Raw genomic sequence first — 24,907 nt, forward strand, 5'->3', positions numbered from 1 at the left:
TCCTGTGCTGAGCGGTCACGTGGTACCGCTCATTAAGTTAATGAATATGCGCTCCACGCCTATGGGAGTGCAGACGCTTCCATATTCATTACCTTAATGAGTGGTACCACGTGACCGCTCAGGAGAGGAGAGCCGCCGGGACAACGGAGATGCAGCGACGGAGGGTGAATATGATCTCTTCTGTTAGCCGGCAGCTGTCACTGTGCCACAGCCGCCAGCTCCTGCTGCTACTACACCAGTCCCCCGCCAGCATTCTGGACAATTGACTTGTGTATAAGCCAAGGGGACGTTTTCACCACAAAAAGTTGTGCTGAAAATCTCGGCTTATACACGAGTATATACAGATAACCTACCTAACTAGACTGGTGTGCCTGCACCGCATATAATTAACTAGCCTTTAAGTTATTGTTGGTGTTGGTCTTATTAGGCCTCTTTTTTACACCAGCCCTTAGAAAAAAAAAACTTATTGACCAGGGATATTAGTTATAACCAATAAAGGTCATGACTTATCTTTCATGTATTACTACTTTTTTATGGGATGGCACTTTCACATACAAAACATAAGCGCTCAGTTATTAAATATCACACATCTTTAATTGCTACATGGCAAACGCACACTAAGGTAAATGTCATTTCACATAGATATATAAACAGAATGAACATGTATTAATGATGGCTTTATCTTGCACTGTGGTCACTGTCTGCCCCTCATGACTGTATACTACTGCAGACAGAAGCGGGTGGGTCATGTTTAGCAGCCAGATCCCTGCTTTAGAGAGAATCTGTCAGAAGGTTTTTGTTATGTAATCGGAGAGCAGAACGATGTAGAGATAGAGACCCTGATTCTAGCAATGTGTCACTTACTAGGCTGTGTTTTATTAACAGGAGATTATCAGTATATGACTAGGTGCCTCCTGCTCCAACCACGCCCCCTCCACTGATTGGCAGTTTTCTATGTGCATTGACAGAAAGCTGCCAATCAGTGGTGTAGGTGGGGTTATACAAGGCTCTGCATGATCTGCAGCAGAAAAACTCTCACACCTGCTGCACCAAGCAAGCTAAGTGACACATCGCTAGAATCAGGGTCTCTGTCTCTACATCATGCTCCGAACAGATTACATAACAAAAGCCTGCTGTCAGATTCCCTTTAAGTTTCCCATTAATGCTGTATAATTGGTACACGGCTCAGCGGCTCCTCTTCTGTCTGCACTGGTTTATATTTGAGGTGCGTTGTGTGATAGGTCCTGCCAATGAATAGACACACATCTGATCAGAGACGTACAGTTTGTCACGTAACCATTGTATTCCAGAACTTTCATTGGAAGTTTAAGCTAAAGTTACAATCTGTGCGCCTAGACAGATCATGGCTATTGGTTAAAGTCGTAAACTGGATTTGATGCGTATGCAGGAGCTTTGAGGTAAAGATTGGCTCTGTCCAACAGAGATCCTGAGTCCGTCCTTGTATGACAGTGGTTGAGAAATGTAAGCGGTTGCTGGAGCTCACGTCAATTCTAGGCATACATAGTCAACTGCAGCCACTGAAAGGAAAAGACAATTAGCACTTAAGACACTTTAAGTAGAAATTTGTTCATGTTTTATCGCCCCCATGTCTGATCATACATGTGTGGTGTCTGCTATAAGGAGAGCCGTTATCATTTTAAGGCCGGCGTCACACGGGTGTCGGACCAATGTTAAGCTATGGGGCAGCTCCCACCAGCCAACTTTGTCAGCCGTTTTCCTCGTTTCGATACAATTGTATGCAGCATGCTGCGATTGTCTCGCACCGAGGAAAACTCTCGGCTCACTCGCACCCATATAAGCCTATGGGTGCGAGTGAGACAGCGCACATCACTTGGATATCATCCGAGTGCTGTGCGTTATAAGCGGACCCCAGCAATGGAGGAGATGGAGAAATTCATTTCTCCGCCTCCACCGCAGCTGTGCTCCGATCCTCCCTGTGCGAGAGAATCAGAGTACAGACGCATGACACTCGGCTCCTGCTCTGCTGCGAGCAGGAGCCGAGTGTCATTAGAATCTCGCATCGGATGCAATATGCCAGTGTGACGCCGGCCTAAAAGGGTATTTCTCCTACGCTTCATTGGGGGACACAGGACCATGGGTGTTATGCTGCTTGCCACCAGGAGGACACTAAGTAAACACAAAGAATTAACTCCTCCTCTACAGTATACACCCCTTGACTGGCCAGTAACGACCCAGTTCTTGCTTAGTGTCTGTATGAGGCACTTGGGTCTGTTCTCGGACCCCAGCGGTTTTTATTTTATTTTTCTGTAAATTTTTATTTTTTAATTAACGGAGTGAAGGGGGCGACGGATTCCTTTTGAGGGTCCGCTCTCACCCGAACTATCAACAGGCGAGTATACTTCCCCGTACCTCTCCTGCGACTGGGGCACAACTAATCTATGTTAGGGCGACAGTTCCTATACGGTCCCGAACTCCCCCCTGTAAGATGGCGAGCACATAGAGTATACCTCTTATGTGCATTTCCCGGGCTCCTCCGCAATTAAGCCCTCACCTGTTGGCATCATGTAGTCCCCACAGTAGCCGTAAGCCCCCTGCGGCAGGCACAGTTGTAAGTCCCCTGCGGCAAGCACACATCAGGACGCTCTCCATCCCCTGGCATAGGGAGGATCAATTGAGCTGGAGGTGGCTCCCTCCTCGATGGGTACTACCCTTCCTCACGCTACTGGCGTGGGAAGGTGCGGTCCGGGTCCCTGGGGAGAGGTACCGCTGGCTAGATGCCAGCGGTGATCGTTAGGCGTCGCGGCCGCCGGCCGGCTCCACTAATTTAGTCCCCAGCTTCTTCAGTCGGACTAGGCCGCAATTCAAAAGTCCCGCCCACTGCCGAAGCCCCGCCCTCTTCTCCGGTGCTTCTCATTCTGAACGGGCGCCATATTGGGACTCCACTGCTGCAGGGAAATTCAGCCGAAAACGCTATTTCCCTCTCTTCCTCCCTCGGGACACCAGCACAGGACCGTGGGAAAGCTGCTCCACTCCATAGGGAAAAGCTTAACTCCTTCTCTGCACCCATAGCCCTGCTATTAGCAGTTTACTGGAGAATAGACATACACTGTCTCAATCTAAGGAGGCTAAACTGGGCAATAAAAAGCACACTTTGTTTTATACTTCATGTGCCACTTGCAATTCTGCATGGTCACTTGCCCACAATACCCCCTTGTGCCAGAACTCTGGCCCGGCCTGTGCGCAGCCGCCTTCTGCCTCCACCCCCAATGTCTCCACCGACCCCGTCGAACCTAACCCTTCTGAGTGGGCTGCGTCCTTGTCATGTTCAATGGATTTCTTGGTCAAGGCATTGAACTCTTTCCGGGGGTCCTCCTTAAGCCAGATCTCACCTCCGTCGGCTGCGACGGAATCTGGCAACGGTGCGGGGCCGTCCGACCACAGGGGGCGTACCGTACTACGGGACTCTCGGGGTGCCAGAAAAAGAACCCTTCCCTCATCCTCCCGTCCATGCTCGAGCTTCAGCATCTGTGAGCTCATCTCGCTCCTCCGAGGGTCACAGCGTACATGACTCAGAATACGAGTCGGAGGAATCTTTAACCCAGGACTCCTCTATCAGTCAGGAGACACTTGACTCCCTTAATGAGGCAGTCAACAAAACACTAATGGTGGACGAGGAATCTGTATCCACTCAGGAACACGTCGTGTCTTTTAAAAAGACTAAACGCGTTCAAAAGATATTTGCTAATCACCCTGAGTTTCAGGACATTGTCCAAAAACACAGGGAACACCTGGAGAAGCGATTTACGGCTCAAAAAGCCACGGAAGCTAAATATCCTTTCTCCAAGGATCTGGTGAAGGAGTTGCTTCTCTCTCCTTCTGTGGATCCTGCTGTATCGCGACTCGCATCCAAAACTGCCTTATCTCTGTCCGACGGGTCATCAGTCAAAAATCCTTCTGACCGTCAAATTGACTACCTGGCTCGCTCACTCTTGGCCTCAGGGGCAGCTCTCCTTCCATCTTTTGCTGATACTTGGGTAGCTAAGGCAATGGTGTCCTGGGCAGAGGTGTTAACCTCTACCATCCATGACAGTAATCTTCCCTCAGAGGCGGCCAGACTGGCTAACCAGATAGCTCAGGCCGGAGATTTCATAGTTAACGCTTCCATAGATGCGGCTAATTGCGCAGCGCAAGCGTCTGCAAGCGCAATCTCCATCAGGAGGGCCTTATGGCTCTGCAATTGCCAAGCAGATTCTACTTCTAAAAAGTCGCTGACTTCTTTACCTTACCAAGCTGGCCGTTTATTTGGGGAGAAACTAGACCAAATCATTTCTGACGCTACTGGAGGGAAGAGTAAATTTCTTCCCCAGCAAAAGCATGCCCAGCCTTTTCGGAATCAACAACAGTTTCGATTCCGTTCCTTTCGTAACAACTCCAGTTGGTCCTCCTCTTCCCCTGGTTCGGGACGGCGGGAAAACAGAAATCCCCAGGTCTCATACAGACCAAAAAAAGTTCCTGGAAACCCAGACCGAGACCTTCTGGCCCTAAGGCATCCGCATCCCTTAAACCTTCTACACAATGACTCGTCGACGTGTCCGGCGGACACCGGCAAAGTAGTCGGACGCCTTCTTTCGTTCCATCAAAATTGGCTGTCGGTCGTTCACGACGAGTGGGTCAGAGAGCTCGTGTCTTCCAGATACAAAATCGAGTTTTTTTTCCATCCCCCCTCCGCGCTTCTTCCAGTCTTCTCCCCCCAAATCAAGGGCGTCACATCTTCAGGCCATACAGGCGCTTCAAAGGGACGGTGTCATCGTTCCGGTCCCTCGAGACCAAAGGTTCAAGGGGTTTTACTCCAACCTATTCGTGGTCCCAAAGAAGGACGGGACTCTACGGCCCATACTGGACCTCAAACTGCTAAACAAGTTCGTACGGGTCCGACACTTCGGATGGACTCGCTCCATTCCGTTGTCGTGTCCCTGGAAAAAGGAGAGTTCTTTGCATCCATAGACATTAACCCCTTCCCGACATGTGACGGAATAGTACGTCACATGTCGGGACCCCCGCTTTGATGTGCGCTCCGGCGGTGAGCGCACATCAAAGTCGCGACATGTCAGCTGTTTTTTACAGCTGACATGTGCGCGCAATAGCGGCGGGTGAAATCGCGATCACCCGCCGCTATTAACTAGTTAAATGCCGCTGTCAAACGCAGACAGCGGCATTTAACTACCGCACCCGGCCGTGCGGCCGGATATGAGCGCATCGCCGACCCCTGTCACATGATCGGGGGTCGGCGATGCTCCTCCATTGTAACCATAGAGGTCCTTGAGACCTCTATGGTTACTGATTGCCGGTGGCTGTGAGCGCCCCCCTGTGGTCGGCGCTCACAGCACACCTGCATTTTAGCTACATAACAGCGATCTGATGATCGCTGTTATGTAGCAGAGCCGATCGGGCTGTGCCTGCTTCTAGCCTCCCATGGAGGCTATAGAAGCATGGCAAAAGTAAAAAAAAAAAGTTTTTAAAAATGTGAAAAAAATAAAAAAAACATAAAAGTTTAAATCACCCCCCTTTCGCCCCAATCAAAATAAATCAATGAAAAAAAAAAAAAAAACTACACATATTTGGTATCGCCGCGTTCAGAATCGCCAGATCTATCAATTAAAAAAAAGCATTAACCTGATCGCTAAATGGCGTAATGAGAAAAAAATTCGAAACGCCAGATTTACGTTTTTTTGGTCGCCACGACATTGCATTAAAATGCAATAACGGGCGATCAAAAGAACGTATCTACACCAAAATGCTATCATTAAAAACGCCAGCTCGGCACGCAAAAAAGAAGCCCTCACCTGACCCCAGATCACGAAAAATGGAGACGCTACGAGTATCGGAAAATGGCGCAATTTTGTTTTGTTTTGTTTTTTGCAAAGTTTGGAATTTTTTTTCACCACTTAGGTGAAAAATAACCTAGTCATGTTAGGTGTCTATGAACTCGTAGTGACCTGGAGAATCATAACGGCAGGTCAGTTTTAGCATTTAGTGAACCTAGCAAAATAGGCAAGCAAAAAACAAGTGTGGGATTGCACTTTTTTTGCAATTTCACTGCACTTGGAATTTTTTTCCCGTTTTCTAGTACACGACATGCTAAAACCAATGATGTCGTTCAAAAGTACAACTCGTCCCGCAAAAAAATAAGCCCTCACATGGCCAAATTGATGGAAAAATAAAAAAGTTATGGCTCTGGGAAGGAGGGGAGCGAAAAACGAAAACGGAAAAATGGAAAAAGCTCCGGGGGTGAAGGGGTTAAGGATGCTTATCTACATATTCCAATTTTTCCCTCTCAGCAGTTCCTGCGCTTTGCAGTCCAAGAAGAACACTTCCAGTTTGTGGCCTTTCCCTTCGGCCTCGCCACCGCCCCCAGAGTCTTCACGAAGGTCATGGCCATTCTTCACGCTTGGGGAGTGGTAGTTCTTCCGTATCTGGACGACCTATTAATCAAGGGTCCATCCCATTCTGCCTGCGAGGAGTCTGTGAGTATCACTGTGGATACTCTTTCTCGCCTGGGTTGGAAAATCAACTTCGAGAAATCATCTCCAGTGCCGACTCAGCAAATTTGCTTCCTCGGCATGATTTTGGACTCTTCCCGCGGGTTAGTTATTCTCCCTCCAGAGAAGGTCTTGTCCTTACAACAGGGAGCAGACAAGCTCTCCCGCCCAGTCCCTCCATTCGCTTCGCGATGTGCATCCTCTGGAAAATGGTTGCGGTGATGGAAGCCGTTTCATTTGCGCAGTTCCATCTCCATCCCCTGCAACAGGCGCTGCGGTTAGCCTGGGATAGGAGTCCGTTTTCCCTCGACCGTCGTTTTTGCCTGTCCCCACAGGTCAGCCAGACCCTCAGGTGGTGGACGCTAGAGTTCTTCCTGAACCAAGGGAAGTCCTTTCTCCCAGTGCGCTGGTTAGTGGTGACCACCGATGCCAGCCTTTTCAGCTGGGGCGCAGTTTTCAATCACCACACGGCACAGGGTCGTTGGTCCACAAGAGAGTCGCGTCTTCCAATCACTATTTTGGAGATTCGAGCGATCACACTTGCCTTACGCAACTTTCACCACCTTCTCGCAGGCCATCCCATCAGAATCCAATCCGACAACGCCACAGTCATGGCGTATATCAACCGGCAAGGGGGAACCCGCAGCAGGGCATCCATGCTCGAAGTCTCCCACATCCTGCTCTGGGCCGAGATCAATCACTCGCTCATCTCGGGGATCCATATACCGGGTGTGGAGAATTGGGAAGCGGACTTCCTCAGTCGCCAAGGTCTTTTGCCTCGGGCGAGTGGTCCATCCGGAAGTCTTCCAGCAGATTTGTCTTCGCTTTGGGACGCCGGATGTGGGTCTCATGGCCTCGAGACTCAACAACCAGGTTCCCCAGTTCATTGCTCGATCCCGCGATACTTGCGCCATCGGGGCAGATGCCCTGGTCCTGTCGTGGCATCGGTTCCAGCTGCCATACATATTTCCCCCTCTTTCTCTGCTCCCGAGAGTCATCAAGAAGATCAGGGCAGAGGGGAGACCGGTGATCCTCGTCGCGCCGGACTGGCCGCGCTGAGCATGGTACGCGGAACTCGTCCAAATGGTTGCCGACGTTCCCTGGCAGCTTCCAGATTGCATGGATCTTCTCTCAGGGCCCGATTTGCCACCAGAACTCTGGGGCCCTGTCTTTGACGGCGTGGCCGTTGATTCCTGGATTTTAGCCCAAGCCGGATTCTCTCCAGGAGTTTCTTCTACCATGATTCGCGTTAGGAAACCCGTATCCATGCGCATTTATCATCGCACCTGGCGCATCTTCTTTTCATGGTACAATGCCCATGGACGTTCTCCTCTGTTTTTTTTCCATTCTGTCAATTCTGGAGTTTCTCCAATCAGGTTTAGAGTGAGGCCTTGCCCTAGGCTCGCTCAAGGGACAAGTGTCCGCATTGTCTGTTCTATTCCAACAAAAGATCGCTTCCAGACTGCTGGTTAAGACGTTCATCCAAGGAGTCTCCCGGGTGGTCCCTCCCTATAGAATGCCTTTGGCTTCATGGGATCTTAACTTGGTTCTCGGAGTTCTTCAGGAGACCCCTTTAGAACCATTTCCGGGACATCTATCTCACTCTCCTTTCATGGAAGGTGGTCTTTCTCGTGGCGATTACGTCAATCAGGAGAGTTTCTGAGTTGGCGGCCCTCTCTTGCTGACCCCCTTTTCTGATTTTTCACCCAGACAAGGTAGTTTTGGGAACCTCTCCCTCTTTCCTACCTAAAATCGTCTCCTCCTTTCATCTAAATGAGGACATTGTCTTGCCGTCATTCTGTCCGGCACCAACCCATTGTATCGAGAAAGCTCTCCATACTCTGGATGTGGTTAGAGCTCTTCAGCGGTACATATCTCGCACGGCTCCCTTCTGTAAGTCGGATGTCCTGTTCGTGCTTCCGGAGGGACATAGGAAAGGTCTACCCGCCTCAAAGGCCACTTTAGCCAAGTGGATTCGCTCCACTATTCAGGAATTCTACCGTGCCAGGAACACCCCTGTCCCAGCAGGGATTAAGGCGCATTCGACTCGGTCGGTCGGTGCTTCTTGGGCTATTCGGCACCAGGCTTCAGCACAACAGCTTTGTAAAGCTGCAACTTGGTCCAGTCTGCATACCTTCACGAAGCACTATCACGTTCATACCCAGGCTTCGGCAGACGCTGCCCTTGGCAGGCGCATTCTGCAGACAGCGGTACCTCAGTAAGCCAGTGGTATATGGCGTTTTAGCAGTGCAATTGCTCCCCACCCAGGGACTGCTTTAGGATGTCCCATGGTCCTGTGTCCCCCAATGAGGCGTAGGAGAAAAGGAGATTTTTGTGTACTCAACGTAAAATCTTTTTCTCCGAGCCAATCATTGGGGGACACAGCACCCACCCTGTTAGCCTATTGGCTGGTTGTTGTTGTGGTTTGTTCCTCCGTTTTTGACATAGTTTACTTGTCTTGGTTTTTCTTATACTCCTACTGATTTACTACCGAACTGGGTCGTTACTGGCCAGTCAAGGGGTGTATACTGCAGAGGAGGAGTTAATTCTTTGTGTTTACTTAGTGTCCTCCTGGTGGCAAGCAGCATAACACCCATGGTACTGTGTCCCCCAATGATTGGCTCGTAGAAAAAGATTTTATGGTGAGTACACAAAAATCTCCTTTTTCATTATTTTACATTGTTCACCTTGCAGCAGCTTTTCAATTTACTTCTTTTTATGAAAAAACGGAGGGACTTATATTTTGTGGGGGGGCTTCAAATATGTCATTACTTTTGGTAATAGTTACTTGCAATTTTTCATCATAGTTTGCCATAATAAAGAGTAAAAAGCTGCCAGGCCAAGGTAAACAATTGGCTGCATTTTTTTTTTGGAGGATGTTACTTTATTTCCACTAATAGGACTATGTTCACAGGTAGCAGATTTGCTGACACTTAAACCCATCGCATTGCAAAGTATTGTTAAAAGTTAGAACTGGTCAATTTTTACACCGAAATTTTCACAAACTTGGAGACTGAATTTGCTGAAACTTGTATACTTAGCTGGCACCCAAAGTTACAGCATATTCACAAGCTGTGAATGTTCCTTTAGGGTAAGTTCACACTAGTCGTTTTTTCCAGCAGGGTTTTTTTTTTTCAGTCCCTTTTTTGACAACTCCATTCTTTTAAGCGTATAGAGGGGGAGAGAGTTATGAGAAGTTATATTTACCTCCAGTACATTGAGTTTAATAATACCATCACCATCTTTGTCAAATGCGTGGAAGGCTCCTATAAAACAAAAGGTAAGTGACTATAATGTACGAGTTGTATCAACCCCTGGTCCTCTGCACCATAAAATACAGAATTTTGGGATGGCTTTTATTGTGGCTACTGAACTTTCCACCAAGTTGGATGCATATAATTATTCCTGCACGATCATAAAGGCGAGAGCAAAAGAAGAGTGGAGGTGGCGGCAACTCCCGTTCTTCCTTGCACTGGTTTTTACAAGTGTTGAGCGAACATGCTGGGATAAGGCTTTACCCGAGCATGCTTGGATGCTAATCGAGTGTTTTCAGTGAGCTTGAAAAGTATGTTTGAGTCCCTACGGTTGCATGTTTCGTAGAAGTCGCAGGGATTGCCCATCGAACAGCCGCGAGACATGCAGCCGTGGGGACTCTAACCTATTTTCGAGCACTCCGAAGACTCAGCACCAGAGCATGCTCAGATAACACCTTATCCCTGCATATTCACTTATCACTACTTTTTACCCCTGGCAGTGCAAGCAGACTTCTTTTTATAGGGAGGTCTGTACTATGATAACTATGATAAGGTAGGACTGTGAATCCCATACTGTTAGCAATTTTTAACAGTCAACGTTTCCCCCCACTGTTTGCTGGGGTCACAAGATCTGCCAGCGAGTACAGGTCCTTCTCAAAAAATTAGCATATAGTGTTAAATTTCATTATTTACCATAATGTAATGATTACAATTAAACTTTCATATATTATAGATTCATTATCCACCAACTGAAATTTGTCAGGTCTTTTATTGTTTTAATACTGATGATTTTGGCATACAACTCCTGAAAACCCAAAAAACCTGTCTCAATAAATTAGCATATTTCACCCGTCCAATCAAATAAAAGTGTTTTTTAATAACAAACAAAAAAACCATCAAATAATAATGTTCAGTTATGCACTCAATACTTGGTCGGGAATCCTTTGGCAGAAATGACTGCTTCAATGCGGCGTGGCATGGAGGCAATCAGCCTGTGACACTGCTGAGATGTTATGGAGGCCCAGGATGCTTCAATAGCGGCCTTAAGCTCATCCAGAGTGTTGGGTCTTGCGTCTCTCAACTTTCTCTTCACAATATCCCACAGATTCTCTATGGGGTTCAGGTCAGGAGAGTTGGCAGGCCAATTGAGCACAGTAATACCATGGTCAGTAAACCATTTACCAGTGGTTTTGGCACTGTGAGCAGGTGCCAGGTCGTGCTGAAAAATGAAATCTTCATCTCCATAAAGCATTTCAGCCGATGGAAGCATGAAGTGCTCCAAAATCTCCTGATAGCTAGCTGCATTGACCCTGCCCTTGATGAAACACAGTGGACCAACACCAGCAGCTGACATGGCACCCCACACCATCACTGACTGTGGGTACTTGACACTGGACTTCAGGCATTTTGGCATTTCCTTCTCCCCAGTCTTCCTCCAGACTCTGGCACCTTGATTTCCGAATGACATGCAAAATTTGCTTTCATCAGAAAAAAGTACTTGGGACCACTTAGCAACAGTCCAGTGCTGCTTCTCTGTAGCCCAGGTCAGGCGCTTCTGCCGCTGTTTATGGTTCAAAAGTGGCTTTACCTGGGGAATGCGGCACCTGTAGCCCATTTCCTGCACACGCCTGTGCACGGTGGCTCTGGATGTTTCCACACCAGACTCAGTCCACTGCTTCCTCAGGTTCCCCAAGGTCTGGAATCGGTCCTTCTCCACAATCTTCCTCAGGGTCCGGTCACCTCTTCTCGTTGTACAGCGTTTTCTGCCACATTGTTTCCTTCCAACAGACTTACCATTGAGGTGCCTTGATACAGCACTCTGGGAACAACCTATTTGTTGAGAAATTTCTTTCTGGGTCTTACCCTCTTGCTTGAGGGTGTCAATGATGGCCTTCTTGACATCTGTCAGGTCGCTAGTCTTACCCATGATGGGGGTTTTGAGTAATGAACCAGGCAGGGAGTTTTTAAAAGCCTCAGGTATCTTTTGCATGTGTTTAGAGTTAATTAGTTGATTCAGAAGATTAGGGTAATAGGTCGTTTAGAGAACCTTTTCTTGATATGCTAATTTATTGAGACAGGTTTTTTGGGTTTTCAGGAGTTGTATGCCAAAATCATCAGTATTAAAACAATAAAAGACCTGACAAATTTCAGTTGGTGGATAATGAATCTATAATATATGAAAGTTTAATTGTAATCATTACATTATGGTAAATAATGAAATTTAACACTATATGCTAATTTTTTGAGAAGGACCTGTAGATCAAATGTCTTCTAGCTAGGACCCCATAGTGCTGCTCTAATGGCCAGCACATAAATACAACACGCAGGAGCTCTTATTTTTGTGACACTTTTTCATATGCTTATGCCATGATTAATTCACTGTAAATAAGGAGAAAAAGTCACTTACTAAACATTCCCTCCAAACGCACAAAGCAGCAGATAAAACTGTCAAAGTCAATGTTCATGTGCTTGTTTGCATAACGCATGGTGATGATGTCATACAGCTGATTGTTCAGGTGAAACCCTAGAAAAAGAAGGGTTAAAAGCAAAATGACTTCCATGAAACCACTCTGTCTACGTCATGTCTCTTCTCCGCTGAAACTCTACATCACTATTCTTCCTAACCAGCAGTGATCTTTCTGTATAGTTCTGTTCTAATGTTTCCATTCTTAATTTTTTGCTATTAAATCACTGCACCCTCCTGGTTACCGTGACCCCACTACTGAATGTTCCCGTCCCCCATACATTGTCCTTGTCCTATAAAGGATTCCGTTTAGTAGCCTTGTTACTTAACCCTTACCAGACCAAGGCTTTCTGACAACAGTATGGTCACAACTAAATGTCACACTTTGAAATTACACGTTACCTCTCAATAAGTAGGAATTTTCCCCTTTTTATGGGCACAGGTGGGGCAACAAAACTGAAAAAAAAATATCTAAGAAATCTAATGTTTTTGTGGTTTTTTTAAAATAAGAAATCATCCTAACCAAACACTTTATAGCACAAAATAACACCCTCGTTCTTAAGGATATATATATATATATATATATATATATATATATATATATATATATATATATATATATATATACATACATATACACACACACACACACACACACACACACACACACACACACACACACACACACACACACACACACATATATATATATATATATATATATATATATATATATATATATATATATATATGTGTGTTTTATATAACTGTATATTAAATACACCAGATTCATACTTTGTTCTGTGTATGATAGGCAGAGACCTTGATATTTCCTCTAGTTTGTCCTCCAGCATAAGCTGGAATATGGGATGTGTAAATGACGGCAAAGGTTGTTTTTCTTTAATTTTTATTTAAAGTTGAAAAATAAAATGTGATTTATTATGGGTAAAACCAGAGAAACTAGCTGGAGCATGAGTTGGTATATATGTGCTATGTGTAAGAGCACATTCACACTACCAGCTGAGCCTGTGTCCTGACATCAGCTGAGATTTATTACAACCCCTGGCAAAAATTATGGAATCACCGGCCTTGGAGGATGTTCATTCAGTTGTTTAATTTTGTAGAAAAAAAGCAAATCACAGACATGGCACAAAACTAAAGTCATTTGAAATGGCAACTTTATGGCTTTAAGAAACACTAGAAGAAATCAAGAACAAAAAATGTGGTAGTCAGTAATGGTTACTTTTTTTTACCCAAGCAGAGGGGAAAAATTATGGAGTCACTCAATTCTGAGGGAAAAATTATGGAATCACCCTGTAAATACAAACAACATGGGAAGGTTGTTAAAGGCAAACATACTGGTAGACCAAGGAAGACTGATTCAAAGCGTCAAAACCAGAAACTTAAAGCAATATGGCTCCAAAACAGGAAATGCACAACAAAACAAATGCGGAACGAATGGGTGGAAACTGGAGTCAACGTCTGTGACCGAACTGTAAGAAACCGCGTAAAGGAAATGGGATTTACACACAGAAAAGCTAAACGAAAGCCATCATTAACTCCTAAACAGAAAAAAACAAGGTTACAATGGGCTAAGGAAAAGCAATCGTGGACTGTGGATGACTGGAAGAAAGTAATTCAGTGATGAATCACGAATCGGCATTGGGCAAGATGATGATTCTGTAACTTTTGTTTGGTGCCAATGAGATTTCTAAAGATGACTGCCTGAAGAGAACATGCAAATTTCTACAATCATTGATGATATGGGGCCGCATGTCAGGTAAAGGCACTGGGGAGACGGCTGTCATTACATCTTCAATAAATGCACAAGTTTATGTTGATATTTTGGACACTTTTCTTATCCCATCAATTGAAAGGATGTTTGGGGATGATGAAATTATTTTTCAAGATGATAATGCATCCTGCAATAGAGAAAAAACTGAAAACATTCCTTGAAAAGAGACACATGAGGTCAATGTCATGAAAATCTTTGGTGGAAGTTGAAGTAAATGGTCCATGACAAGGCTCCAACCTGCAAAGCTGATCTGGCAACAGCAATCAGAGAAAGTTGGAGCCAGATTGATGAAGATTACTGTTTGACACTCATTAAGTCCATGCCTCAGAGACTGCAAGCTGTTAGAAAAGCCAGAGGTGGTGCAACAAAATACTAGTGATGTTTTGGAGTGTTTTTTTGTTTTTGTTTCTCATGATTCCATAATTTTTTTCCTCAGAATTGAGGACTCCATAATTTTCCCCTATGCTTGGTTAAAAAAAAGTACCGTATATAGTCGAGTATAAGCAGAGACCCCTAATTTTGCCACAAAAAATTGGGAAAACTTAATGACTCGAGTTTAAGCCTAGGGTGGGAAATGCAGCAGCTACTGGTAAATTTCAAAAATAAAAATAGATACCAATAAAAGTAAAATTAATTGAGACATCAGTAGGTGTAGTAAGTGTTTTTGAATATCCATATTGAATCAGGAGCCCCATATAAAGCTCCATACAAAATACACCCCATATAATGCTCCATAAAGTGTATGATGGGCCCCATAAGATGCCCCACACAAAAATATGCCCCATATAATGCGCCATAAAGTTTGATGGGGCCCCATAAGATGCTCCATACAAAAATATGCCCCATACAATGCTGCATAAAGGTTGATTATGGCCTCATAAGATGCTCCATAGAAACATTTGACCCATATAATGCTGCACAAAGGTTGATTATGGCCCCATAAGAAGCTCCATAGAATATTATGCCCCATATGCTGCTGCAGCGATTAAAAAAAAGAAAAGACATACTCACCTCTTGTCGCTCAGGCCCCCGACACTTGTGATATTCACCTGTCCCTGTTCCACCGCTGCGCGCCGCTGTGTCTTCTGGCTCTCTGCCGCGACTGTCCTGGCAGAGTGCCCTCTGACCTGAACGTCACAGCCTGAGGATGCGGAAGACCGAGCCTGGCGGTGGAACGGGGACAGGTGAATATCATGCAATGCTCACCCTCCCCCGTCATACTCACCCTCCCGGCGCAGTCACTGGCAGCTTCTCCGATGTGTTGGTCTCCAGGCACCGGCAGCTTGTTCCGGTGTTCAGCGGTCACTGGTATCGCTCATTAAAGTAATGAACATGCGGCTCCACCCCTATGGGAATGAAATTGTATACTGACCTGTCCTCATCCAGATGCTTTACATTCTCTTCTATCAAGAGAATGCGGATGATACTAATATGGAAATTGTACACGTCATTGCCATTCGCATTATGTCAGCATTAACTAAAGTCAATGAAAGAACTTGGGAGGAACATCTGTTTACCAACAGACACAGATGGGAAGGGTGATCTTCTTGTCCTATTACTTTTTCCACCACATTTAGTCTTCAATTTAACAAAATGAAAAATATTGTTGCTAAATATTTACCTGTTATTAATCAGGATGATATTGTGAGGGACATACTGAACAATGGATGTTGCTATGTTGCGAAATGTGGACGATCTTTAGGGGATACCCTCTCTCTAAGCCTTTTCAGGAGCATTCTCCTAATCACACCTGGCTCTCCCTTAATGGGGTTGTCCACTACTAGAACAACCCCTTCTTAAACTAAATGTTCGGCCCCGATAAAATAAATAAACGTATACTTGTCTCCAGTCCTAGCTCCGTTCCAGCAGTGTCTGCACTCGTCCCAGGGCTGCCTGGTGCCCAATCAGTACTGGCATCACAGTCTCTGCCTTCAGACAAACTGAACATGAAGCGGAAGTCTAGGGCTGCAGCTGATCTCGAACTTTCTCTTCATGTTCATTTCGACTGGAAGCCGGAGAAAGTGACACCAGCGCTGATTGGGCACGGGTACCGAAAGTATTCAGACCCCTTTAAATTTTTCACTCTTTTTCATTGCAGCCATTTGGTAAATTCAAAAGAGTTCATTTTTTTCTCTGCACCCCATCTTGACTGAAAAAAAAGAAATGTAGTCATTTTTGCAAATTTATTAAATAAGAAAAACTGAAATATCACATGGTCATAAGTATTCAGACCCTTTGCTCAGTATTGAGTAGAAGCACCTTTTGAGCTAGTACAGCCACGAGTCTTCTTGGGAATGATGCAACAAGTTTTTCACACCTGGATTTGGGGATCCTCTGCCATTCTTCTTTGCAGATCCTCTCCAGTTCCGTTAGGTTGGATGGTGAATGTTGGTGGACAGCCATTTTCAGGTCTCTCCAGAGATGCTCAATTGGGTATAGGTCAGGGGTCTGGCTGGGCTAGTTAAGAATGGTCACAGAGTTGTTCTGAAGCCAGTCCTTTGTTATTTTAGCTGTGTGCTTAGGGTCATTGTCTTGTTGGAAGGTGAACCTTCAGCCAAGTCTGAGCTCCAGAGCACTCTGGAAGAGGTTTTCATCCAGGATATCTCTGTACTTGGCCACATTCATGTTTCCTTCAATGGCAACCAGTCCTCCTGTTCTTGCAGCTAAAAAACACCCCCATAGCATGATGCTGCCACCACTGTTGTGAATTTACCTTTTGGCTCCCTCTAGTGGTTACTAGTGATTTGACTCTGGGTATGTCATTCATCCCTTGTATGCTCACCTGGGTCGTTAGGTCAGGGGTGTTGCTATATAAGCTCCCTGGACCTTCAGTTCAATGCCTGGCAACGTTGTAATCAGAGCTAATCTGTTGTGCTCTTGTCTACTGATCCTGGTTCCTGCTAAATTAAGCTAAGTCTGCTTTCTTGCTTTTTGCTATTTGTTTTTGTTTGCATTTTTGTCCAGCTTGTACATAATCTGTATCCTAACCTTGCTGGAAGCTCTAGGGAGGCTGGAGTTCTCCCCCCGGGCCGTTAGACGGTTCGGGGGTTCTTGTATCTCCAGTGTGGAATTTTGTTAGGGTTTTTGTTGACCATATAAGTTATCTTACTACATTCTGCTATTAGTAAGTGGGCCTCTCTTTGCTAAACCTAGTTCATCTCTGTGTTTGTCATTTCCTCTTACCTCACCGTTATTATTTGTGGGGGGCTTGTATCCGACTTTTGGGGTCTATTCTCTGGAGGCAAGAGAGGTCTTTGTTTTCCTCTTCTAGGGGTAGTTAGTCCTCCGGCTGGCGCGAGACATCTAGCGACCAACGTAGGCATGTTCCCCGGCTACTTCTAGTGTTGGCGTTAGGAGTAGTGATATGGTCAGCCCAGTTACCACTGCCCTATGAGCTGGATTTTTGTACGTCGCAGACTTACTTGTTCCTCTGAGACCCTCGCCATTGGGGTCATAACAGTTTGCCAGGCCGGTATTAAATGTTAAATGCATTGCAGAAGCGGGATTATAAGAAAGAAAGTTCTGAGTTTTTTTTTCTCTCTCTCATTTTTTTTTTCTTTTCCCCTTTACCTCTGAGTGGCTTGTGTTTGCTGCAGACATGAATGTCCAGACCTTGATTACAAGTGTGGATCAGCTTGCTGCTCGTGTGCAGGGCATACAAGAGTATGTTATCAGAAATCCTGTGTCAGAACCTAAGATACCGATTCCTGAACCGTTTTCCGGAGACCGATTTAAATTTAGAAATTTCATGAATAATTGTAAATTGTTTTTGTCCCTGAAACCCTGTTCATCTGGAGACTCCGCTCAGCAAGTAAAAATTGTTATTTCTTTTTTACGGGGCGACCCTCAGGATTGGGCTTTCTCGCTGGCGCCAGGAGATCCGGCATTGGCTGACATTGATGCGTTTTTTCTGGCGCTCGGTTTGCTTTATGAGGAACCCAATCTTGAGATTCAGGCAGAAAAAGCCTTGCTGGCGATGTCTCAGGGCCAGGACGAGGCTGAAGTGTATTGCCAAAAATTTCGGAAATGGTCCGTGCTGACCCAGTGGAACGAGTGTGCATTGGCTGCAAATTTTAGAAATGGCCTTTCTGAAGCCATTAAGAATGTGATGGTGGGTTTTCCCATTCCCACAGGTCTGAATGATTCTATGGCCCTGGCTATTCAAATCGACCGGCGGTTGCGGGAGCGCAAGACCGCAAATTCCCTCATGGTGTTGTCTGAACAGGCACCTGATTTAATGCAATGTGATAGAATCCTGAGCTGACTAGAAATGAGCGGAAAATTCATAGACGCCAGAATGGCTTGTGTTACTACTGTGGTGATTCTACACATGTTATCTCAGCATGCTCTAAACGTCTTACTAAGGTTGTTAGTCCGGTCGCCATTGGTAATTTACAACCTAAGTTTATTCTATCTGTAACTTTGATTTGTTCACTGTCATCGTATCCTGTCATGGCGTTTGTGGACTCAGGTGCTGCCCTGAGCCTTATGGATCTGTCATTTGCCAAGCGCTGCGGATTTGTTCTTGAGCCATTGGAAAATCCTATCCCTCTTAGGGGTATTGATTCTACGCCATTGGCAAAAAATAAACCGCAGTTTTGGACACAGGTTACCATGTGCATGACTCCCGAACATCGGGAGGTGATACGTTTTCTGGTTCTGCATAAAATGCATGATTTGGTTGTTTTGGGTTTGCCATGGTTACAGACCCATAATCCAGTCTTGGACTGGAAGGCTATGTCAGTGTCAAGTTGGGGCTGCCATGGAATTCATGGAGATTCCCTGCCCTTGTCTATTGCTTCTTCTACGCCTTCGGAAGTTCCGGCGTATTTGTCTGATTATCAGGATGTCTTCAGCGAGTCTAAGTCCAGTGTACTGCCTCCTCATAGGGAATGTGACTGTGCAATAGATTTGATTCCTGGCAGTAAGTTTCCTAAGGGGAGACTGTTTAATCTGTCGGTACCTGAACATACCGCGATGCGTTCATATATCAAGGAGTCTCTTGAGAAGGGGCATATCCGTCCTTCTTCTTCCCCTCTTGGTGCGGGATTCTTTTTTGTGGCCAAAAAGGACGGATCTTTGAGGCCTTGTATTGACTATCGGCTTTTAAATAAGATCACTGTCAAATTTCAGTATCCTTTGCCGCTGTTGTCAGATTTGTTTGCCCGGATTAAAGGTGCCAAGTGGTTCACCAAGATAGACCTTCGTGGTGCGTACAACCTTGTGCGCATTAGGCAGGGCGATGAATGGAAAACCGCATTCAATACGCCCGAAGGTCATTTTGAGTACTTGGTGATGCCATTTGGGCTCTCTAATGCCCCTTCAGTTTTTCAGTCCTTCATGCATGACATTTTCCGGAAGTATCTGGATAAATTTTTGATTGTTTATCTGGATGATATTCTGGTTTTTTCTGATGATTGGGACTCGCATGTGGAGCAGGTCAGGATGGTTTTTGAGATTCTGCGTGAAAATTCTTTGTTTGTAAAAGGCTCAAAGTGTCTCTTTGGTGTACAGAAGGTTCCCTTTTTGGGGTTCATTTTTTCCCCTTCTGCTGTGGAGATGGATCCAGTCAAGGTCCGAGCTATTCATGATTGGACTCAACCCTCGTCAGTTAAGAGTCTTCAGAAGTTCTTGGGTTTTGCTAACTTCTACCGTCGTTTTATCGCAAATTTCTCTAGCGTTGTTAAACCGCTGACGGATATGACCAAGAAAGGCTCTGATGTAGCTAACTGGGCTCCTGCTGCCGTGGAGGCTTTCCAGGAGTTGAAACGCCGGTTTACTTCGGCGCCTGTTTTGTGCCAGCCTGACGTCTCACTTCCCTTTCAGGTTGAGGTGGATGCTTCGGAGATTGGGGCAGGGGCCGTTTTGTCGCAGAGAGGCCCTGGTTGCTCTACTATGAGGCCTTGTGCCTTTTTCTCTAGGAAGTTTTCGCCGGCAGAGCGAAATTATGACGTGGGCAATCGGGAGTTGTTGGCCATGAAGTGGGCATTTGAGGAGTGGCGTCATTGGCTCGAGGGTGCTAAGCATCATGTGGTGGTCTTGACTGATCACAAAAATCTGATGTATCTCGAGTCTGCTAAACGCCTGAATCCTAGACAGGCCCGCTGGTCATTGTTTTTCTCCCGTTTTGACTTTGTGGTCTCGTATTTACCAGGTTCTAAGAATGTGAAGGCCGATGCTCTGTCTAGGAGCTTTGTGCCTGATGCTCCTGGAGTCGCTGAACCTGTGGGTATTCTTAAGGAAGGAGTTATCGTGTCTGCTATTTCTCCAGATCTGCGACGTGTGTTGCAGAGATTTCAGGCTGGTAGGCCTGACTCTTGTCCACCTGACAGATTGTTTGTGCCTGCTAGATGGACCAGCAGAGTCATTTCCGAGGTTCATTCCTCGGTGTTGGCAGGGCACCCGGGAATTTTTGGCACCAGAGATCTGGTGGCCAGGTCCTTTTGGTGGCCTTCCTTGTCAAGGGATGTGCGGTCATTTGTGCAGTCCTGTGGTACTTGTGTTCGAGCTAAGCCTTGCTGCTCTCGTGCCAGCGGGTTGCTCTTGCCCTTGCCTGTCCCGAAGAGACCTTGGACACACATCTCTATGGATTTCATTTCGGATCTTCCGGTGTCTCACGGCATGTCTGTCATCTGGGTGATATGTGATCGTTTCTCCAAGATGGTCCATCTGGTTCCTTTGCCTAAGCTGCCTTCCTCTTCTGATCTGGTTCCTGTGTTCTTCCAGAACGTGGTTCGTTTGCACGGCATTCCTGAGAATATTGTGTCGGACAGAGGATCCCAGTTTGTTTCCAGGTTCTGGCGATCCTTTTGTGGTAGGATGGGCATTGATTTGTCGTTTTCGTCCGCTTTCCATCCCCAGACTAACGGACAAACGGAGCGAACTAATCAGACTCTGGAGGCTTATTTGAGGTGTTTTGTCTCTTCTGATCAGGATGATTGGGTGACCTTCTTGCCGTTGGCTGAATTTGCCCTTAATAATCGGGCTAGTTCCGCCACCTTGGTTTCGCCATTTTTCTGCAACTCTGGTTTCCATCCTCGTTTTTCCTCGGGACATGTGGAGCCTTCTGACTGTCCTGGGGTGGATTCCGTGGTGGATAGGTTGCAGCGGATCTGGAGTCATGTGGTGGACAACTTGAAGTTGTCACAGGAGAAGGCTCAGCGTTTTGCCAACCGCCGCCGCGGTGTGGGTCCCCGACTTCGCGTTGGGGATTTGGTATGGCTGTCTTCTCGATTTGTTCCTATGAAGGTCTCCTCTCCCAAATTTAAGCCTCGCTTCATTGGTCCTTACAAGATATTGGAAATCATTAATCCTGTATCCTTTCGCCTGGATCTTCCGGTGTCGTTTGCCATTCACAACGTATTTCATAGGTCCTTGTTGCGGCGGTACGTTGTGCCTGTGGTTCCTTCTGCTGAGCCTCCTGCTCCAGTGTTGGTTGAGGGCGAGTTAGAGTACGTGGTGGAGAAGATCTTAGATTCTCGTCTCTCCAGGCGGAGGCTTCAGTACCTGGTCAAGTGGAAGGGCTATGGTCAGGAGGATAATTCCTGGGTGGTCGCCTCTGATGTGCATGCGGCCGATTTAGTTCGTGCCTTTCACGCCGCTGATCCTGATCGCCCTGGTGGTCTTGGTGAGGGTTCGGTGACCCCTCACTAAGGGGGAGGTACTGTTGTGAATTTACCTTTTGGCTCCCTCTAGTGGTTACTAGTGATTTGACTCTGGGTATGTCATTCATCCCTTGTATGCTCACCTGGGTCGTTAGGTCAGGGGTGTTGCTATATAAGCTCCCTGGACCTTCAGTTCAATGCCTGGCAACGTTGTAATCAGAGCTAATCTGTTGTGCTCTTGTCTACTGATCCTGGTTCCTGCTAAATTAAGCTAAGTCTGCTTTCTTGCTTTTTGCTATTTGTTTTTGTTTGCATCTTTGTCCAGCTTGTACATAATCTGTATCCTAACCTTGCTGGAAGCTCTAGGGAGGCTGGAGTTCTCCCCCCGGGCCGTTAGACGGTTCGGGGGTTCTTGTATCTCCAGTGTGGAATTTTGTTAGGGTTTTTGTTGACCATATAAGTTATCTTACTACATTCTGCTATTAGTAAGTGGGCCTCTCTTTGCTAAACCTAGTTCATCTCTGTGTTTGTCATTTCCTCTTACCTCACCGTTATTATTTGTGGGGGGCTTGTATCCAACTTTTGGGGTCTATTCTCTGGAGGCAAGAGAGGTCTTTGTTTTCCTCTTCTAGGGGTAGTTAGTCCTCCGGCTGGCGCGAGACATCTAGCGACCAACGTAGGCATGTTCCCCGGCTACTTCTAGTGTTGGCGTTAGGAGTAGTGATATGGTCAGCCCAGTTACCACTGCCCTATGAGCTGGATTTTTGTACGTCGCAGACTTACTTGTTCCTCTGAGACCCTCGCCATTGGGGTCATAACACACCACCATTTTTCACTGTTGGGATTGTATTGGCCAGGTGATGAGCAGTGCCTGGTTTTCTCCATATATACTGCTTAGAATTATCACCAAAAAGGTCTATCTTCACCTCATCAGACCAGAGAATCTTATTTCTCATAGTCTGTGGTTTTTTTAGCAAACTCTATGCAGGCTTTCATATGTCTTGCACTGAGGAGAAGCTTCCTTCGGGCCACTCTGCCAAAAAGGCCCAATTGGTGGAGGGCTGCAGTGATAGTTGACTTTGTGGATCTTTCTCCCATCTCCCTACTGCATCTCTGGAGCTCAGCCACAGTTATCTTGAGGTTCTTCTTTTCCTCTCTCACCAAGTCTTCTTTTCCTCTTCTTTCATGATTGCTCAGTTTGACTTGACGGCCGGGTCTAAGAAGACTTCTGGTGGTCCCAAACTTCTTCCATTTAAGGATTATTGAGGCCACTGTGCTCTTAGGAACCTTGAGCACTGCAGAAATTCTGTTGTAATCTTGGCCAGATCTGTGCCTTGCCACAATTCTGTCTCTGAGCTCCTTGGCCAGTTCCTTTGACCTCATGATTCTCATTTAGTCTGACATACACTGTGAGCTGTGTGGTCTTATATAGATAAGTGTGTGCCTTTCCAAATCAAGTCCTATCAGTTTAATTAAACACATCTGGACTCCAACGAAGGAGTAGAACCATCTCAAGGAGGATCACAAGGAAATGGACAGCATGTGACTTAAATATGAGTGTCTGAGCAAAGGGTCTGAATACTTATGACCATGTGATATTACAGTTTTTCTTTTTTACTAAATTTGCAAAAATTACTCCATTTGTTTTTTTTCTGTCAAAATGGGGTGCAGAGTGTACATTAATGAGAAAAAAATGAACTTTTTTGAATTTACCATATGGCTGCAATGAAACAAAGTGTGAAAAATTTAAAGGGGTATGAATACTTTCTGTGCTCACTGTAGGCTTATTTTTTTTTGGAGCCAAACATTGTTTAAGAAAGGGTTGTCCCATTAGTGGACAACCCCTTTAAGAGCTTTTTTTTTTTTTTTTAAGTGTGGGGAAATCAATGTTACATATGTCAGTTCACTTTCAATAAAAAACCCTCTTATTTTGCTCTCTGGTGCCAGTCACAGAATTGATGATTTCATCAAATGTGACTCTCATATTGTCTATTGCCTTGAATGCCCTCTGTGTCGATACGCTACGTTGGGTCTAAAATCAGGAAACTTAAGAGCCGCATCGCTGAACATCTAACCAACGTCAAAAACAAATTTTGCTCTTATTCAGGTGTAGCCAAACAGTTTATCTCACAATGGAGATATATCTGGTTTCACATTTTTTGCAATGGAGAGGGTAAAGTGTCCGAGGAGAGGGTGTGACTATCAGAAACATTTAACCAAGCGGGAAACTTTTTGCATTCATCCCATTAGGGAATTTCGTATTAACAGTATGAATTTTGAAACTTATCTTTTCTATTTTTATTAGTATATATATATATATATATATATATATATATATATATATATATATATATATATATATATACACACTCACCGGCCACTTTATTAGGTACACCATGCTAGTAATGGGTTGGACCCCCTTTTGCCTTCAGAACTGCCTCAATTCTTCGTGGCATAGATTCAACAAGGTGCTGGAAGCATTCCTCAGAGATTTTGGTCCATATTGACATGATGGCATCACACAGTTGCCGCAGATTTGTCGGCTGCACATCCCAAAGATGCTTCATACAAGGCAGGATGGATCCATGCTTTCATGTTGTTTACGCCAAATTCTGACCCTACCATCCGAATGTCGCAGCAGAAATCGAGACTCATCAGACCAAGCAACGTTTTTCCAATCTTCTACTGTCCAATTTCGATGAGCTTGTACAAATTGTAGCCTCAGTTTCCTGTTCTTAGCTGAAAGGAGTGGTACCCGGTGTGGTCTTCTGCTGCTGTAGCCCATCTGCCTCAAAGTTCGACGCACTGTGCGTTCAGAGATGCTCTTAGGCCTACCTTGGTTGTAACGGGTGGCGATTTGAGTCACTGTTGCCTTTCTATCAGCTCGAACCAGTCTGCCCATTCTCCTCTGACCTCTGGCATCAACAAGGCATTTCCGCCCACAGAACTGCCGCTCACTGGATTTTTTTTCTTTTTCGGACCATTCTCTGTAAACCCTAGAGATGGTTGTGCGTGAAAATCCCAGTAGATCAGCAGTTTCTGAAATACTCAGACCAGCCCTTCTGGCACCAACAACCATGCCACGTTCAAAGGCACTCAAATCACCTTTCTTCCCCATACTGATGCTCGGTTTGAACTGCAGGAGATTGTCTTGACCATGTCTACATGCCTAAATGCACTGAGTTGCCGCCATGTGATTGGCTGATTAGAAATTAAGTGTTAACAAGAAGTTGGACAGGTGTACCTAATAAAGTGGCCGGTGAGTGTAT

At 45.6% G+C, this 24,907-nt stretch overlaps 1 protein-coding gene across 2 annotated transcripts in view; it reads right to left on the minus strand.

Moving 5' to 3' along the window:
- Window positions 1-557: 557 nt before the first annotated feature.
- CAPN3 (calpain 3) overlaps window positions 558-24,907 on the minus strand; it is a 180,532-nt gene continuing 156,182 nt past the window's right edge. Inside the window, exons 22-24 of one of the 2 annotated variants that reach the window (XM_077262543.1) lie at window positions 12,183-12,299; window positions 9,729-9,787; window positions 558-1,538 (exon numbers count right to left, since the gene is read on the minus strand). In XM_077262543.1, the coding sequence (XP_077118658.1) occupies window positions 1,512-1,538; window positions 9,729-9,787; window positions 12,183-12,299 (203 nt within the window). In that variant the 3' untranslated portion in view covers window positions 558-1,511. The remainder of the gene's footprint in view (window positions 1,539-9,728; window positions 9,788-12,182; window positions 12,300-24,907) is intronic. The other variant, XM_077262534.1, reaches the window with a different exon arrangement.

The sequence above is a fragment of the Ranitomeya variabilis genome, chromosome 1 (genome assembly GCF_051348905.1).
Source record: "Ranitomeya variabilis isolate aRanVar5 chromosome 1, aRanVar5.hap1, whole genome shotgun sequence".
Lineage (NCBI taxonomy): Eukaryota > Metazoa > Chordata > Amphibia > Anura > Dendrobatidae > Ranitomeya > Ranitomeya variabilis.